Source organism: Eumetopias jubatus, unplaced genomic scaffold, assembly GCF_037043125.1.
Source record: "Eumetopias jubatus isolate StellerSeaLion01/CBP00866 unplaced genomic scaffold, mEumJub1_p1.0 scaffold_14, whole genome shotgun sequence".
NCBI classification, from domain to species: Eukaryota; Metazoa; Chordata; class Mammalia; order Carnivora; family Otariidae; genus Eumetopias; species Eumetopias jubatus.
Genome location: NW_028274820.1, coordinates 85751511 through 85765704, shown reverse-complemented (window position 1 = coordinate 85765704; position 14194 = coordinate 85751511). Strand labels below are relative to the sequence as shown.

Genomic DNA, 14194 nt, shown 5'->3' with positions numbered 1-14194 from the left:
GCTCAAAAAGGTAAAATCCAAGCTTTAGTTAGAGTTCTGGTCTAGTTCCTTTAGATATCGTTAATAACTGTACCATGACTTCCAAATGAGACTGTGGTTGACAGAGTAAGCCATTTTTTACTAGACCTTCTGGCACAATTAAAGTGGCCTGGTGCTATCATAAAAAAGATTCAGTAGTGTCTGTATCAGGGGGGAGGGCACTTAAAATAAAAAAGCTTGAAAATATAGATGACATAATTGTGGTGACAGAAGAGAAATAAAATGATCCTGATCGAATCAGAAGCTTTTTTTTTTTTTTTTTTTTAAGATTTTTTATTTATTTATTTTTGAGAAAGAGAGAATGAGAGAGAGAGAGAAAGCACATTGCGGGGGGAGGGTCAGAGGGAGAAGCAGACTCCCCGCCGAGCAGGGAGCCCGACGCGGGACTCGATCCCAGGACTCCAGGATCATGACCTGAGCCGAAGGCAGTCGCTTAACCGACTGAGCCACCCAGGCGCCCCCAGAAGCTTTTCTAAAAACCTTGTTTCTGTTGAGAAGTATGTGATTTTTTTTAAAAGATTTATGTATTTATTAGAGAGAGACAGAGTATGTATGGAGTAGGGGGAGGGACAGAGGAAGAGAGAGAGAGAATCTCAAGCAGACTCCCCAGTGAGTGCGGAGCCCAGCAGGATGTGGGGATGCAGATCCAGCTCATGACCCTGAGATCATGACCCAAGTCAAAATCAAGAGTCAGACACTTAACTGACTGAGCCATCCAGGCGCCCTGACAAATATGTGATTCTGCTGTAAAAGAAGTTTAAAGAGGTTGATATTATCAACCCCTGTATTTTCAAAGAAGTGTGCAATACTTTTAGGTAGGAACAGTATATTGCTAAATCTCCATACGACAGTTTGAAAGTACTCGCAGTAAAAAGGGAAAAAAAAAAATCATTGATCAACATAGAAAAATGGTAAGCTGTGATGCTGTTGCTATTCAATTAAAAAATAAATCGATCATGAGCACAAATGGACATAGCCATCTCAATAAATAAAACCTCCTGTAGTTACTTGTCATTTAAAAAATGAATTGGATGAAAAGGATAATTTTTTACAGTGTACTCAGTCATTTGAAGACTGAAGTAGTTTCAGAAAAGCATGAAACATCCTTAGAGGAGGCCTATTTCAGACTGGCTGTGGCAGAGCACTGCATGCCCTATACACAATACACAGAGAAATAATTTTCAGATTGAACATAGATCTCTTTAGGAGTAGAGAAAAAAACTTTACACAATATACCTTACTATAACATGCAGTATTTAGGTAATAGTAAATCATTATCTTTTACAAAGAAGGTGCAGGTGCTCTAAAATCATCTTTGAGCTAATAATTTTAGAAAGAGGTGTCAAAATTTTTAATTTAAAATACAGACTTAATTTCAAAGATGGCTTTGCCAAACCTCTTTTAAGTCCTAGGAATCCAGGGTAAGCAAGAAGGAAATGTTCTCCCTATTTTATGACTTGTCTCTCCCATTACCTATGATGAATGTCATGGGTCAAATGCCATTATAAACTTACTCTCACTCTTGGGGTCAGCAAAGGCTAGCCTGGTTCTGGACAAGACTAAAGCAGGGAGCAGTCCCACTAAAGAGCCTGTCCAGGACTGATCCAGTAGATTTTCAAGGCCAACTGGGCACCCAACTGACCCCAGTGCAAGTTGACCAATTTGTTGTGACTCAGGATCCTAGCCTTGCACTATCACCAGGCCCAAAGCCTCCAGAATGGCCCTGCAATACACTGGATGTCCTTGGACTAGCCCAGCTTTCCCCTGGACCAGCACTTCCAGACCTGGAAACAAAGGCTGAATGGGCAGGGTAGGCAGAGCACCATTTATTGGAGCCTAAGCCCATCTATCAGATGTTTTGTTGTTAAGAGCTCAGTCAGTGATTCTGGAGCAGCTCCTCCCAACAGATGGGCTGTGAAAACACCTCTCTCTCCAGCCAGAGCTCATATGAATAGTGGAAATCCTCAGGCAGATCCAACCTCTGCCCTAGCACACTCTGCAAGCAGTTATCTACAGGTGAAAATTCAGAGTCCTGGGGTTTGTCATACCGGCGGCTGTTAAAAGCCTCAATGTTGGTCCTCAAGGTGCATTCTTCTGCTTGGAAGTCCCATGGCCTGGCATCGATGTCTGTGTGGGGAAGAGAGGAAGAAGAACATGTATACAACTCAGGACTCTGCTCCTCTTACCACAGAGTATGGTCTATGGGATAAGAACAGTGAAACTGCTCAGAATTTCCTTTTTGTGGAGGGCAATGTACAAAGTAAGTGTATAATATGCTGTCACTTCAGTTTAAAAAATACACTTGTATATGCAGAGACTATCTTTGGAAAGGTAGTCTAGAAACTGCTAACAGTGATTACCACTGAGAAGGAAATAAGGCCCCTGAGGGAGGTGGACTTTTTTTTTTTTACTGTACTTCCTTTTCATTATTTCACTTTCTTACTAGTTATATGTATTATATTTTTCAAAATGGCAACTCAATTCCTTTTACTGAGCTTTCCTAGGGTATGGGAGTTACCCATTTGGAATCACGAGCTCTCAAGGAATGGAAAGAGGCAAGAAGAGGTCCAACAAGGAGAATCAGAATGGACCAATTACTGAAGACTTTACTGATTCCCTGTGACCTCTCCCAGCATATGATAAATGTATGTGTCAGCGTATGTTAAAATTATGAGGTGAAAGCTTCCATGAAGGTAAAAACAGAAAACAGATAATCTGCTTTCTTCTATTTATCCTACTCAGACACTTATTTCAGGGCTAGAGATACAGCTTTCCCAGATTTCTTATGTCCCACACTCAATGGTTTATCTTTTTTTTTTTTTAACGATTTTATTTTGGGGGTGCCTGAGTGGCTCAGTTGGCTAAGCATCTGTCTTCAACTCAGGCCCTGGGATTGGATTCCCTGCTCAGTGGGGAGCCTGCTTCTCCCTCTCCCTCTGCCTGCTGCTCCCCCTGCTTGTGAGCTCTCTCTGTCAAATAAAAAAATCTTTAAAAAAATAAAGATTTTATTTTTTTAAGTAATCTCTACATCCAATATGGGGCTTGAATTCATGACCCCAGGATCAAGGGTCACATGCTCTACTGACTGAGCCAGCCAGATGCCCCTTAATGGTTTATCTTAAGGAAGTGTAGATTGGGTTTGTCTTCATGATGGCAGCGACAATAGTTACGCCATTTGCAGGATAAAACATTTATATGTTTTAAAAATCTATAAGAATTTAAATAGTTAATTGGCTTTATGTCTCATAGAAGTTGCATCCTGGCTTGCTACCTGCCAATCATATATTTCCTTTACTTTTGTGGTTTTTTTACTTCAGCATTCTCTAAAATTTAGGCAGGTTACAAACCTCAGCAAAAACAAGTCTTTAGTTATCTTTACCAAAAACTCTTAAATACAGTTATGCAAATAATGGTCAAATCCCACTACAGCAAATGTCAGTACAATGAAAAAGTTCTCCAAAATAAATTCTTCCAAACTTGGTTAATCTATCATATCTTGGTAGTCAACCAGATATTATAATGTCTCCTAATGTGAGACAATATGCAATTCCCAATGGTACCTCAAACGTACTATAGCTGAAAATGTTTAAACTGAATCCATCGAACCTCTGGATCTAACTTTCAGTTTACTAGTAACACTAGAGATAGAGAGATAAGGCAAATGATGCCATTTCTAAATCCAGAAAGTGGATATTCAGCAGGACAACTGGCCTAGTTTTTCAATTAGTCAGCATTATGGAAAAAAAGTGAAAACAAAACACTGCTAGGTTTTACAAATTAAAGGATAGAACAACTAGATGAAATTTGTGGCCCTGGGTTGGATTATGACTTGAAAAAAATAGCTTTAAAGAACATTTTGGGGGGTGCCTGGCTGGCTCAGTCAGAAGAGTGTGACTCTTGGTCATGGGGTCATGAGACTGAACCCCACATTGGGTGTAGAGATTACTTAAATAAATAAAACTTACAAAAAGAGAACATTTTGGGACAACTGGGGAATTCTGAATATGGACTTACTAGATAAAATGAAAACATACTGATATAGAAAGATGTAGACAATGTTAACTGAAAAAAGATGATGAAATAGTATGTATAATTTGCTATCATTTAAGTAAAATGTGTATATATGCAAAGAAAAAGGTCTGGAAAAATATACAATAAGATGTTAACAGTGGCAATCTTCAGGTGGTACAAATAAGGCATAAATATGGTGATATAGTAAAAAGTTTTCTGACTTGTATTTTCTAATTGCCTTTTTTTTTTAAGTTTATTTATTTAAGTAATCTCTACATTCAACTTGGGGCTTGAACTCACAACCCTGAGATCAAGAGTCATGTGCTCTTCCGAATGAGCCAGCAGGGAAAGCTGTTTTTTATTTTTTTTTTCTAACTGCTTTTTAATAAAAGGTTATTTTAATTTTAGAAATCTCTTGGAGAAACCTGTCATTTAAAGGAATGTTTTCAAAAGGAGGTAATTATCTCTTAATTTACCTGTTTTATAAAATGGAAATCTTTTTAAGCAAATTCTACCCCCAATGTGGGGCTCGAACTCACAACCCTGAGATCACTAGTTGCATGTTTTACTGAGTGAGCCAGACGGCCAGGCGCCCCTATAAAATGGATTCTTAAAAAAGATTTATTTATTTATTTTAAAGAGAGCCTACACATGCATGTGCAAGTGGGGGGAGGGGCAGAGGAAGAGAATCTCAAGTAGATTCTCTGCTGAGAGTGGAGTCCCACATGGGGCTTGATCCCATGGCCATTAGATCATGACCTGAGCCAAAACCAAGAGTTGGACGCTAAACCAACTGAGCCACCCTAAAATGGATTTTTATAGTTAATATAGGACCAGGGCACATGCTAGAATTTGGGGCAGTAACCCTAAAGTTTGTTATATCAGCACCTGACTATAATTACATACATATTTTCTCATCTAAACTGTGTAACCATTTATACCAAAAGAGTAAAGATAAATGTTTATTTAGTTTTATTTTTTTAAAGATTTTATTTATTTGAGAGAGAGCATGTGAGAGAAAGCACAAGAGGTGGGGAGGGAGGGGCAAAGGGAGAGGGAGAAGCAGACTCCCCACTGACCATGGAACCCAACAGAGGGGTGGGAGGGGCTTGATCCCAGGACCCTGAGATCAGGACCTGAGCTGAAGGCAGCCACCCAGGTGCCTCTTATTTAGTTTTGTTTAAACCCTGGGCAACTCCTGGAGGTCAAGAGCTCTGAAAATACTCACCATTCCCATAAGCCCAGTCATCATTCATGCGGTGGCGTACTTTCTGATAGATGGCTGACATGGTTTTCATGTTACTTTTCCTCCACTGGCGCCCCAGGTACTTGGTCTGTATTTTTAGCAGCTTCAGAACATAAAGTTGCAGCATGGCCTGTTTGACCTTGAGGGCTCGCTTTAAGATTGGAGCTGATTTGAATACCACCAGCATCTACCCATTTAAAGAGGGGTGAGAGTGAAGAAAGGCAGATAAGGATCTAACGTTTCTTGGAACTTCCAACTCACAAACAAATTAAGCCAAACCTGACTGGTCTCAATACCCTGGGAATCTATGGTTCAGGTTCTATTTATATTTAGATGTCACAATTATATGTCACAATTCAAAGTTTCTAATATTCAAAGTATGTGATATAAAGAGAAAAATAATTTTGTCAGACACACATCCCATTTCTACTGTTATCAGTTTCTTATGTATCTTCTGGATACATAATTCTATATTCACATATTTTTATTAACAAAAACCACAGCCAACTACATATCCTGTCACATTGTTCCATACCTTGCTTTTTATTTAACAATATATCTTAAAAAATTATTCCGTATCAATATAGAACTGCCTCATTCTTTTTTTTCCAGCCTCATTCTTTTTAATGGTTGTATAATATTCTATTATAAGGATGTACCAAAATTATTTAACCAGTTGGTCCTGTATTAATAGGCTTTAGATTGTTTCCAATCGTTCATGATTTATGCTGCAATGAATAATCTTAGACTTGCATCATTTGGGATGTGTGCTTGTAATCCAAACAACAATGCTAACTTTCCAACCAGAGCGGCCCTGGGGGAGGGTCCATATTTAGCTCCTTGTAAAGAAATGGACTGGTGAATAATTATCTCATATAGATTAAGTACCCAGAATTAGGTGTTCACCTTATGTAGCATTCATTGTCTATCTATAGAGCTCACAAAGCAGGAAGTCCATAAATATTTAAGATTTAAAAAAGTCAGTCAGATGGACACCTCTATGATCTGAAGCCCCACTCACCATGGTTCTGGAATGCTTCCATTTGGTCAGTTTATTGAGCAGCCTCAGAAGGTTAATGCAGGAAAAGAGGTTCCTCCAACAGAACTGGTTGTTGTCTCCAGCTTCCTGTAATAAGGCAGGCCCACCATTACCACACCTATAAGACTTTCATTCCCACAGAAGCCTGCAAGTCACCACTGGTCAGTTTAGGTGAGGCCTTCCTTATGAAATGCTACCTCCTCACCATTCTGCTCTTCACACACTAAGGTCTCAAAACATGCAATATTCTTCATATGAAAACACACAGCTGTCAATCCTGGATGGCTGCACCTAGAGCAAGTACTGATTAGAAAGAGGATACATGAACATAGGAACTTCACTCAAGCAAGCCTTCTTGTGTAAGTTCCTGCTTTAGAATCAGAAAAGAGGTGATAGAATTTTACCCCCATATAGCTTATACTTATATAAGCTGTGTTTGTAACTGCTAGGAGTTATTCTGGTAGATCCTTTCCCTTCCCTTCACTTCCCTTCCCTTTCCTTCCTTCCTTTCTTAAGTAGGCTCTACACCCAACGTGGGGCTTGAACTCACAACCCTGAGATCCAGTCACATGCTTTGCTGATTGAGCCAGCCAGATGCCCCTGTTCGGGTAGATTTCAAACTATGTTGGATGGATCTGATATTCATTATGATTGAATTTTTTAATCATCCTCCACCCTCCTTTATCAAACCCGATTGCAGTAAATTGCCTAATTCTCCAGCGTGGAAGCAAAAATGGCAGATGGTAAATTCTAACCAGGTGTTTTTCTTGTATGTTTATTGATAGCTTGTGAGCACCCAACCAGAGATAACAGATGGATGTCAGTTTAGAAACAGGTATCTACTCACAGAAACATCTTTCAGGGACAAAAATAAGAGCCCTTCTGGATTTGGGGGCCTGTAAATATACTGAAGTCAGAAGCTATATAAATCAATGAGCATGCATGGTGGCCAAATTAACATCTTGGAAATTCCTCATGCCTACAATTTGATAGGAGGATGTAAGAGTAGGAGACAATGTGTAGAAGTGAGCTGTTGTCTGAAGAATGGAAAATTACCCCTTCCTTTCCCAAATCAAATTAATCCAAAGCAAGCAAGACAGACATACATCTAATGTGGAATGAACATCCAGGATTTTTGAGAGTATTAGGCTCTACTAAGAAATAAATAAGACTAAAGGTCAAAAGGTTTCAGGGAAACTTTTTAGAAATATTATTAGAAAAAATGTTCTCCTTTCTATAGTAAATGTTCAATATTGTGTTTAGAACTAGTCCCCGGAGAACCATCTGTTTCCTTCTAAGAGAAATTTTCATGAGAGTTTCCACTCTAGTGCATCAGCCAGTCGGCTTGCCCAAAAGAGATAGGTTCTACAGATAGGTTCTACAGATGTTCCATCTTGTGTGGCTAACAGAAGAATGGACTTTTAAATGTTTATTTTTTTTTTAAAGAAGCAGGGGAAACAGAGAACATATGGGGGAGGCTATGTATATCTCCACTGTGAGCTTCCTTTACCCTGATTTTTAATATAATAACAGCAGAGAGAGCCTTGCATTCCTTAGCACCTCAAAAAATAACATGGGAGGGGTGTCAGCTAGCTCAGTCAGTAGAGCATGCGACTCTTGATCTCAGGGTCTGAGTTCAAGCCGCATGTTGGGTGTAGAGCTCACCTGAAAACAAAACAAAACAAAACAAAACAAAAAACAAAAAAAACCACAAAAAAATGGGAGTAGGGGTGTGGCTTGTAGAAGCAGCACTGGAGTAGACACTAGGAAACCTGGATTATGGCTTTGACCCTGGTTGTATGATGGTAGATAAGTCATTTCCCTGTTTCTTGTAAGGGGTTGAATTAGATCATCTTTAAGATCCTTTCACCTCTGATCATTTAATAGTACTGTGATTTATCTCAACTTTCTCCAGTTGATTCAAAAGTGAAGTTTTAAGTGAATGTTAGCTGATCGTGGCGGCTTTTTCCTCAAAGCTCAGTCTCAGGAGTCCTAGGAAAGACACCCTAGTTCCCTCCTGAAGATAGTCTCATGTGCCCAGGGCCTTGCTCTCTTTTTTTTTCCTGATAATGTTTCCCCACCAACTAAAACTAGCCCCACTTCCCACATCACCAGATGTTGCCTGAAGTGGGCACTGATAGAACACATGCTTGTCCATGGCTGTCTCAGGATAGCGGATCCCAGGCTTGTTGTCAGTTTGCAGCAACATGCTCTACATGGAGCCCTGCTCAAGACTTCTGCCTTCTTCCAACCCAACACATAATCATTTTCCAGCAGACCTTTATCTCCATGGGGTGCCTTTTCAGATTTGCCAGATTTGAGGGGTTTTTTGTTTATTCGTTTATGTTCATTTAAGGCAAATTGCCTGCTTTCTCTTTTTTTGGGAGGGCAGGACTCAGCATATTGAGTAAAATGTAAACTTCTGTGGGGGGATATATCTTGTGAACAGCAGCATTTGGCCATATTCTCTTGTGTCTGATACTTTACACTATCCAAAGCAAGACCTTTACTCACTTTCTACCAGTGCAAGTTGAAAGAAGAAAACATTTGCCCATGTTCCACTTGCATACATAAACATCTGTTTACAAAAACAATCCCATTTACAACTACACCAAAAATAATAAAATACCTATGAATAAACTTAACCAAAGGGATGAAAACTGTACTCTGAAAACTATAAAACAATGATGAAAGAATTAAAGAGGACACAAAGAAAGGGAAAGGCATTCCACGCTCATGGATTGAAAGAATATTATTAAAATGTCTATATTACCCAAAACAGTCTACAAATTTAATGCAATCTGTATCAAAAAACCAACAGCATTTTTCACAGAACTAGAGCAAACAATATTAAAATTTACATGAAACCACAAAAGACACTGAATAGTAAAGACACTTTGAAAAAGAAAGACGAAACTGGGGGTATAACAATTCCAGACTTCAAGTTCTATTACAAAACTGTAGTAAGCAAAACAATATGGTTCTGGCACAAAACAGACATATAGATCAATAGAACAGAAGAGAAAACCCAGAAATAAATCCACAATTATATGGTCAATTAATCTTTGACAAAGGAGGAAAGAATATACATTGGGAAAAAGACCGTCTCCTCAACAAATGGTGTTGGGAAAACTGGACAGCTACATGCAAAAGAATGAAACTGGACCACCTTCTTTCACCATACACAAAAATAAACTCAAAATGGATAAAACACCTACATGTGAGACCTGAAACCATAAAAATCCTAAATGGATAAAACACCTACATGTGAGACCTGAAACCATAAAAATCCTAGAAGAGAGCACAGGCAGTAATTTCTCTGACATCGGGCCATAGCAACTTCTTTCTAGATATGTCTCCTGAGGCAAGGGAAATAAAAGTAAAAATAAATTATTGGGACTACATCAAAATAAAATCTTCTGCACAACAAAGGAAACAATCAAAACTAAAAGGCAACCTAGGAATGGGGAAGATATTTGCAAATGACATATCCCACAAAGGGTTAGTATCTAAAATATATAAAGAACTGATACAACACCCAAAAAACAAATAATCCAAATAAAAAATGGGCAGAAGACATGAACAGACATTTCTCCAAAGAAGATATGCAGATGACCAACAGACACATGAAAAGATGTTCGATGTCACTAATCACCAGGGAAATGCAAATCAAAACTACAATGAGATATTACCTCACACAAGTCAGAATGGCTAAAATAAAAAACACAGGAAATGACAAAGATTGGTGAGTGCTTGGAAAAAAAGGAACTCTCTTGCACTGTTGGTGGGAATGCAAACTGGTTCTTCAAAAAGTTAAAAATAGAACTACCCTATGATCCAGTAATTGCACTACTTGGCATTTACCTCCCAGAAATACAAAAACCCTAATTCAAAGGAATACATGCACCCCTATGTTCATTGCAGCATTATTTACAATAGCCAAGCTATGGAAGCTGCCCAAGTGTGCACTGATAGATGAATGGATAAAGAAGATGTGGTATATAGATACAACGGAGTATTTTTCAGTCATGATAAAGAATAAAATCTTGCCTTTTGCAACAACATGGATGGAGTTAGAGAGTATAATGCTAAGTGAAATAAGTCAGTCAGAGAAAGAGAAATACCATATGATTTCACTCATGTGGAATTTAAGAAACAAAACAAATGAACAAAGAAAAGAAAAGACAAACCAAGAAACAGACTCTTAACTACAGAGAACAAACTGATGGTTACCAGAGGGGCAGTGGATGGGGGAAATAGACGATGGGGATTAAAGAGTACACTTATGGGTGCCTGGGTGGCTCAGTTGCTTAAGCGACTGCCTTCAGCTCAGGTCATGATCCTGGAGTCCCAGGATTGAGTCCCACATCGGGCTCCCTGCTCAGCAGGGAGTCTGCTTCTCCCTCTGACCCTGCCTCCTCTCATGTGCACACTCTCTCTCATTCTTTCTCTCTCAAATAAATAAAATCTTTAAAAAAAAAAAGTACACTTCTGATTAGCACTGAGTAATGTATAGAATTGCTGAATCAGTATATTGTATACCTGAAATGAATATAACACGGCATATTAACTATACTGGAATTAAAATTAAAAACTTAAAAAAATTATTTACATACACCTTGTGTTTAAATATTCAGTTCAGGGATCACATCCTACCCGTTTATAGCATCTCTAAGGCACCACGAGGGTTCTGTTCTCAAGATCCATCTTAGCCCAGCTGAGTGAGCCAAGCCAAATAAAAACGGAGGCTTATGCCAGTTATGTGGATAATAACTCAAATGACTGCTGGAAGAACAGAGTGTTTCTTCCTTTTGTACAGAGGAAATCAGATTGGTTAGAATCTGAGCACTAGAAGAGCCTTAGCTTTTAGACTTGGCTAAGTCTAGTCCAATTCTGTCATCCACAGAAGCAAAACCTGAGGCTCAGGGAAAGGAAGGGCTTGCTTCAGGTCACATAAGTGCCCCAACCAGGGCCTGAACCTCTATCTCCAGTAATTCACTGATTTATAATACTCTGTCTTTATTTACTGTTCATCTTCTATTGCACTCTTGGAATCCTAACACAGAAGATGATTCTGAGAGAAAATTCGGTTTGATCCCCCGCTTTCTCAGCTTCTTCAAGACCTAATGGTAAAGAAGCTCTTTCTTATATGTCCTATTACAATTGTTATTTCAAACAAGCAGAAGATAACAGTTTCCAGAAACAACAACAAAAATAGTGAGGGTTCCTGTATTAAAGGGGAGCATCTGACTGAGTTTGGTCAGCCCATGATCAGACTGAGCTTTTAAAGAAGTGCTTCTAGGGGTGCCTGGCTGACTCAGTTGGAAAAGCATGCGATTCTTGATCTCAGGGTCCTGAGTTCCAGCCCCACGCTGGGGGTAGAGATTATTTAAATAAATAAAAACTTAAAAAAAATAAAGAAGTGCTGCTAAGTGTTAAGTCTAATACAACTCAAACCTTCTTGGCTTATTAAAGTTCCTAGTGATGATTATTATTTTCAGATTGAAAACCAGCTCTTCACTGAAAATCAGAATTACTAATATTAGCTTGGTTGTTATATAATGAATCCATGGGAGTTTTGGAAAAGTTTATGCTCATCTGATGGCCCAACCTCTTCCTTTTATATGTGGAACTCCTATAGCCTAGAGGAAACTTGCTCAAGATAACTTAGAGCTGTCGTTCTGTCTGCTTTTCCTATACTTTTTTTTTTTTTTTTAAGATTTTATTTATTTATTTGACAGAGAGAGAGAGATAGCGAGAGCAGGAACACAAGCAGGGGGAGCGGGAGAGGGAGAAGCAGGCTTCCCACCGAGCAGGGAGCCTGATGCGGGGCTCGATCCCAGGACCCTAGGACCATGACCTGAGCCGAAGGCAGATGCTTAATGACTGAGCCACCCAGGCGCCCCTGCTTTTTCTATACTTACAAACTAGTCTATTTCTTTGCTTTAGGCTTCAGATTTTCATGCCATGTCAGCCCTGCATTTATTTGAACCTATTTGAAAAAATATTTGCTAGGTTTTAACACTTACTGATTGAAAACTCACAATAATAACCACTTCTTGGTAAATGATTCTTTTGATTCATTCCATTATTATGGTTGACACAACTGAAAATTAATTCATATTTTTAGCTTAAACTTTCTTTTCCCAAATCATTATAGAATAATTCCCTTATCATATGGATTTCTGACAATTAAGTTACTGCTAGATTAAGGACCCAGATATCATAAAAGAGAGCTATAATTCTTAAGTGGTGTGAGTAAAAAAGAAGGAAAGAGAAGAGAAAATCTCAAAATCATTTGGGGAGTTTTGACAAACTATTTGTGCCCTGGAGAGGGATCTGGGCATGTGAGTTTGAAAAATCATTCCAGAGGGGCGACTGGGTGGGGCAGTCGGTTGAGTGGCTCCAACTCTTCGTTTCGGTTCAGGTAGTGATCTCAGTCTTGTGAGATAGAGCCCCGCATCAGGCTCTGTGCAGCATGGAGACTGCTTGAGATTCTCTCCGTCCCTCTCTGCTCTTCTTTTTACTTGCATGTGCCAGCGTGTGCACATGCGCTCTCTCTCTCAAATAAATAAATCTTAAAAAAAAAAAAAAGAAAAGAATTCCAGAGATTCTCATCTCCTCTAGTACAACCATTACAGAAATGGTGACTTAACAGGAAAACTGATAAAATGTTAAAAAACATTTATCCATGGTCCTTCCTCTATATAGACATGTCATAGAACATGGATAAATACCTTATGTGTTCACATTATATCTAGAACAGAGAAACAATAATGCTAAAGGCAATATTGGTTTTAAATAGTGATGGTGAATGTCAGAAGACTTTATTTAATAAGGTCATAAAATCATTGGTTAAATAATGCCTGAAATGAATGCTAGAGACCTTAATACTTAAACATGATTATATTCCAATAAGAAAACAAAAACCAAAACAAGAATGACAAAAGTTTTCTGGGATATCCAAAAATATCTGGATTAGGAAGTTATAAAAACAAAATTTAATAAGGAGAGATGAAAGGATCAGGTACATAAATTTAAGCGATATGTGTTTTTATAAGTCTTTCTGAATATAAATCAAACCCAAATTTGAGGAATTTTGCAATGAACTGCCTTTTAAAAATTAACTTAATAATTTCACTTGCATATATCTAAAAGGAAATGCCAAATGTTTCTTTGCAAATGGCTAGGTCATGCAAATTCTGACTCATTGTTTTCGCTCTACCTAGCTATTAAGGCCTTGGACAACACTTCAGCACTCTACCCATTTCCTCATCAGTAAAGGATGGGATTTGGCAAGATACTAAGAATCTTCTAGCTCTGATACTCAGTGATTCCATAAATACTACTTTTTCTCATTCCTCCATTCTTAATTTATAGGCCTACTTGAGCATCTACATTGTTCAAAATATGCCCTTCTTTGTATGTGAAGCTACTGTTGCTAAATCACATTCTGTAGTAAAAAACAAGCATTTTGAACTCTGGGTTGGCTTTGCAGCAGTGACAATAGATTTACACAGAATTTTCCACATTTTTTTTGGCCCGAATCTCTGTAAGATAGGAGAGGAAAGGAGGATGGAGTGTAATCTGTATGATTTCTCTTTAGGACCAATAAGCCCACAAAGCAAGCAGACCTACAACCTTACCCTCATTTCAACATACTCTAAAGTAGTGGTTTCTAAAAAATTTTTTTTATTGCACATATCTCTCAGTAAATAATTTTTGTTGTACGCCTAAATATACACATTTACTTCTAAGTTAGAAATGCATTATTGTAATGACATTACGTATGTTCTAATATACACATAAATATAGAAAGTAAAAAGGATATTGATACATACAAAAGATCAAAATATTCC

At 38.3% G+C, this 14194-nt stretch overlaps 1 protein-coding gene across 1 annotated transcript in view; it reads right to left on the bottom strand.

The window, feature by feature from the left end:
* Nucleotides 1-293: 293 nt before the first annotated feature.
* Nucleotides 294-14194, bottom strand: part of STRIP2 (striatin interacting protein 2) — a 47052-nt gene continuing 33151 nt past the window's right edge. The window contains exons 19-21 of the mRNA XM_028104921.2: nt 6318-6422; nt 5279-5483; nt 294-2166 (exon numbers count right to left, since the gene is read on the bottom strand). Coding sequence (XP_027960722.1) covers nt 1916-2166; nt 5279-5483; nt 6318-6422 — 561 coding nt within the window. The 3' untranslated portion in view covers nt 294-1915. The remainder of the gene's footprint in view (nt 2167-5278; nt 5484-6317; nt 6423-14194) is intronic.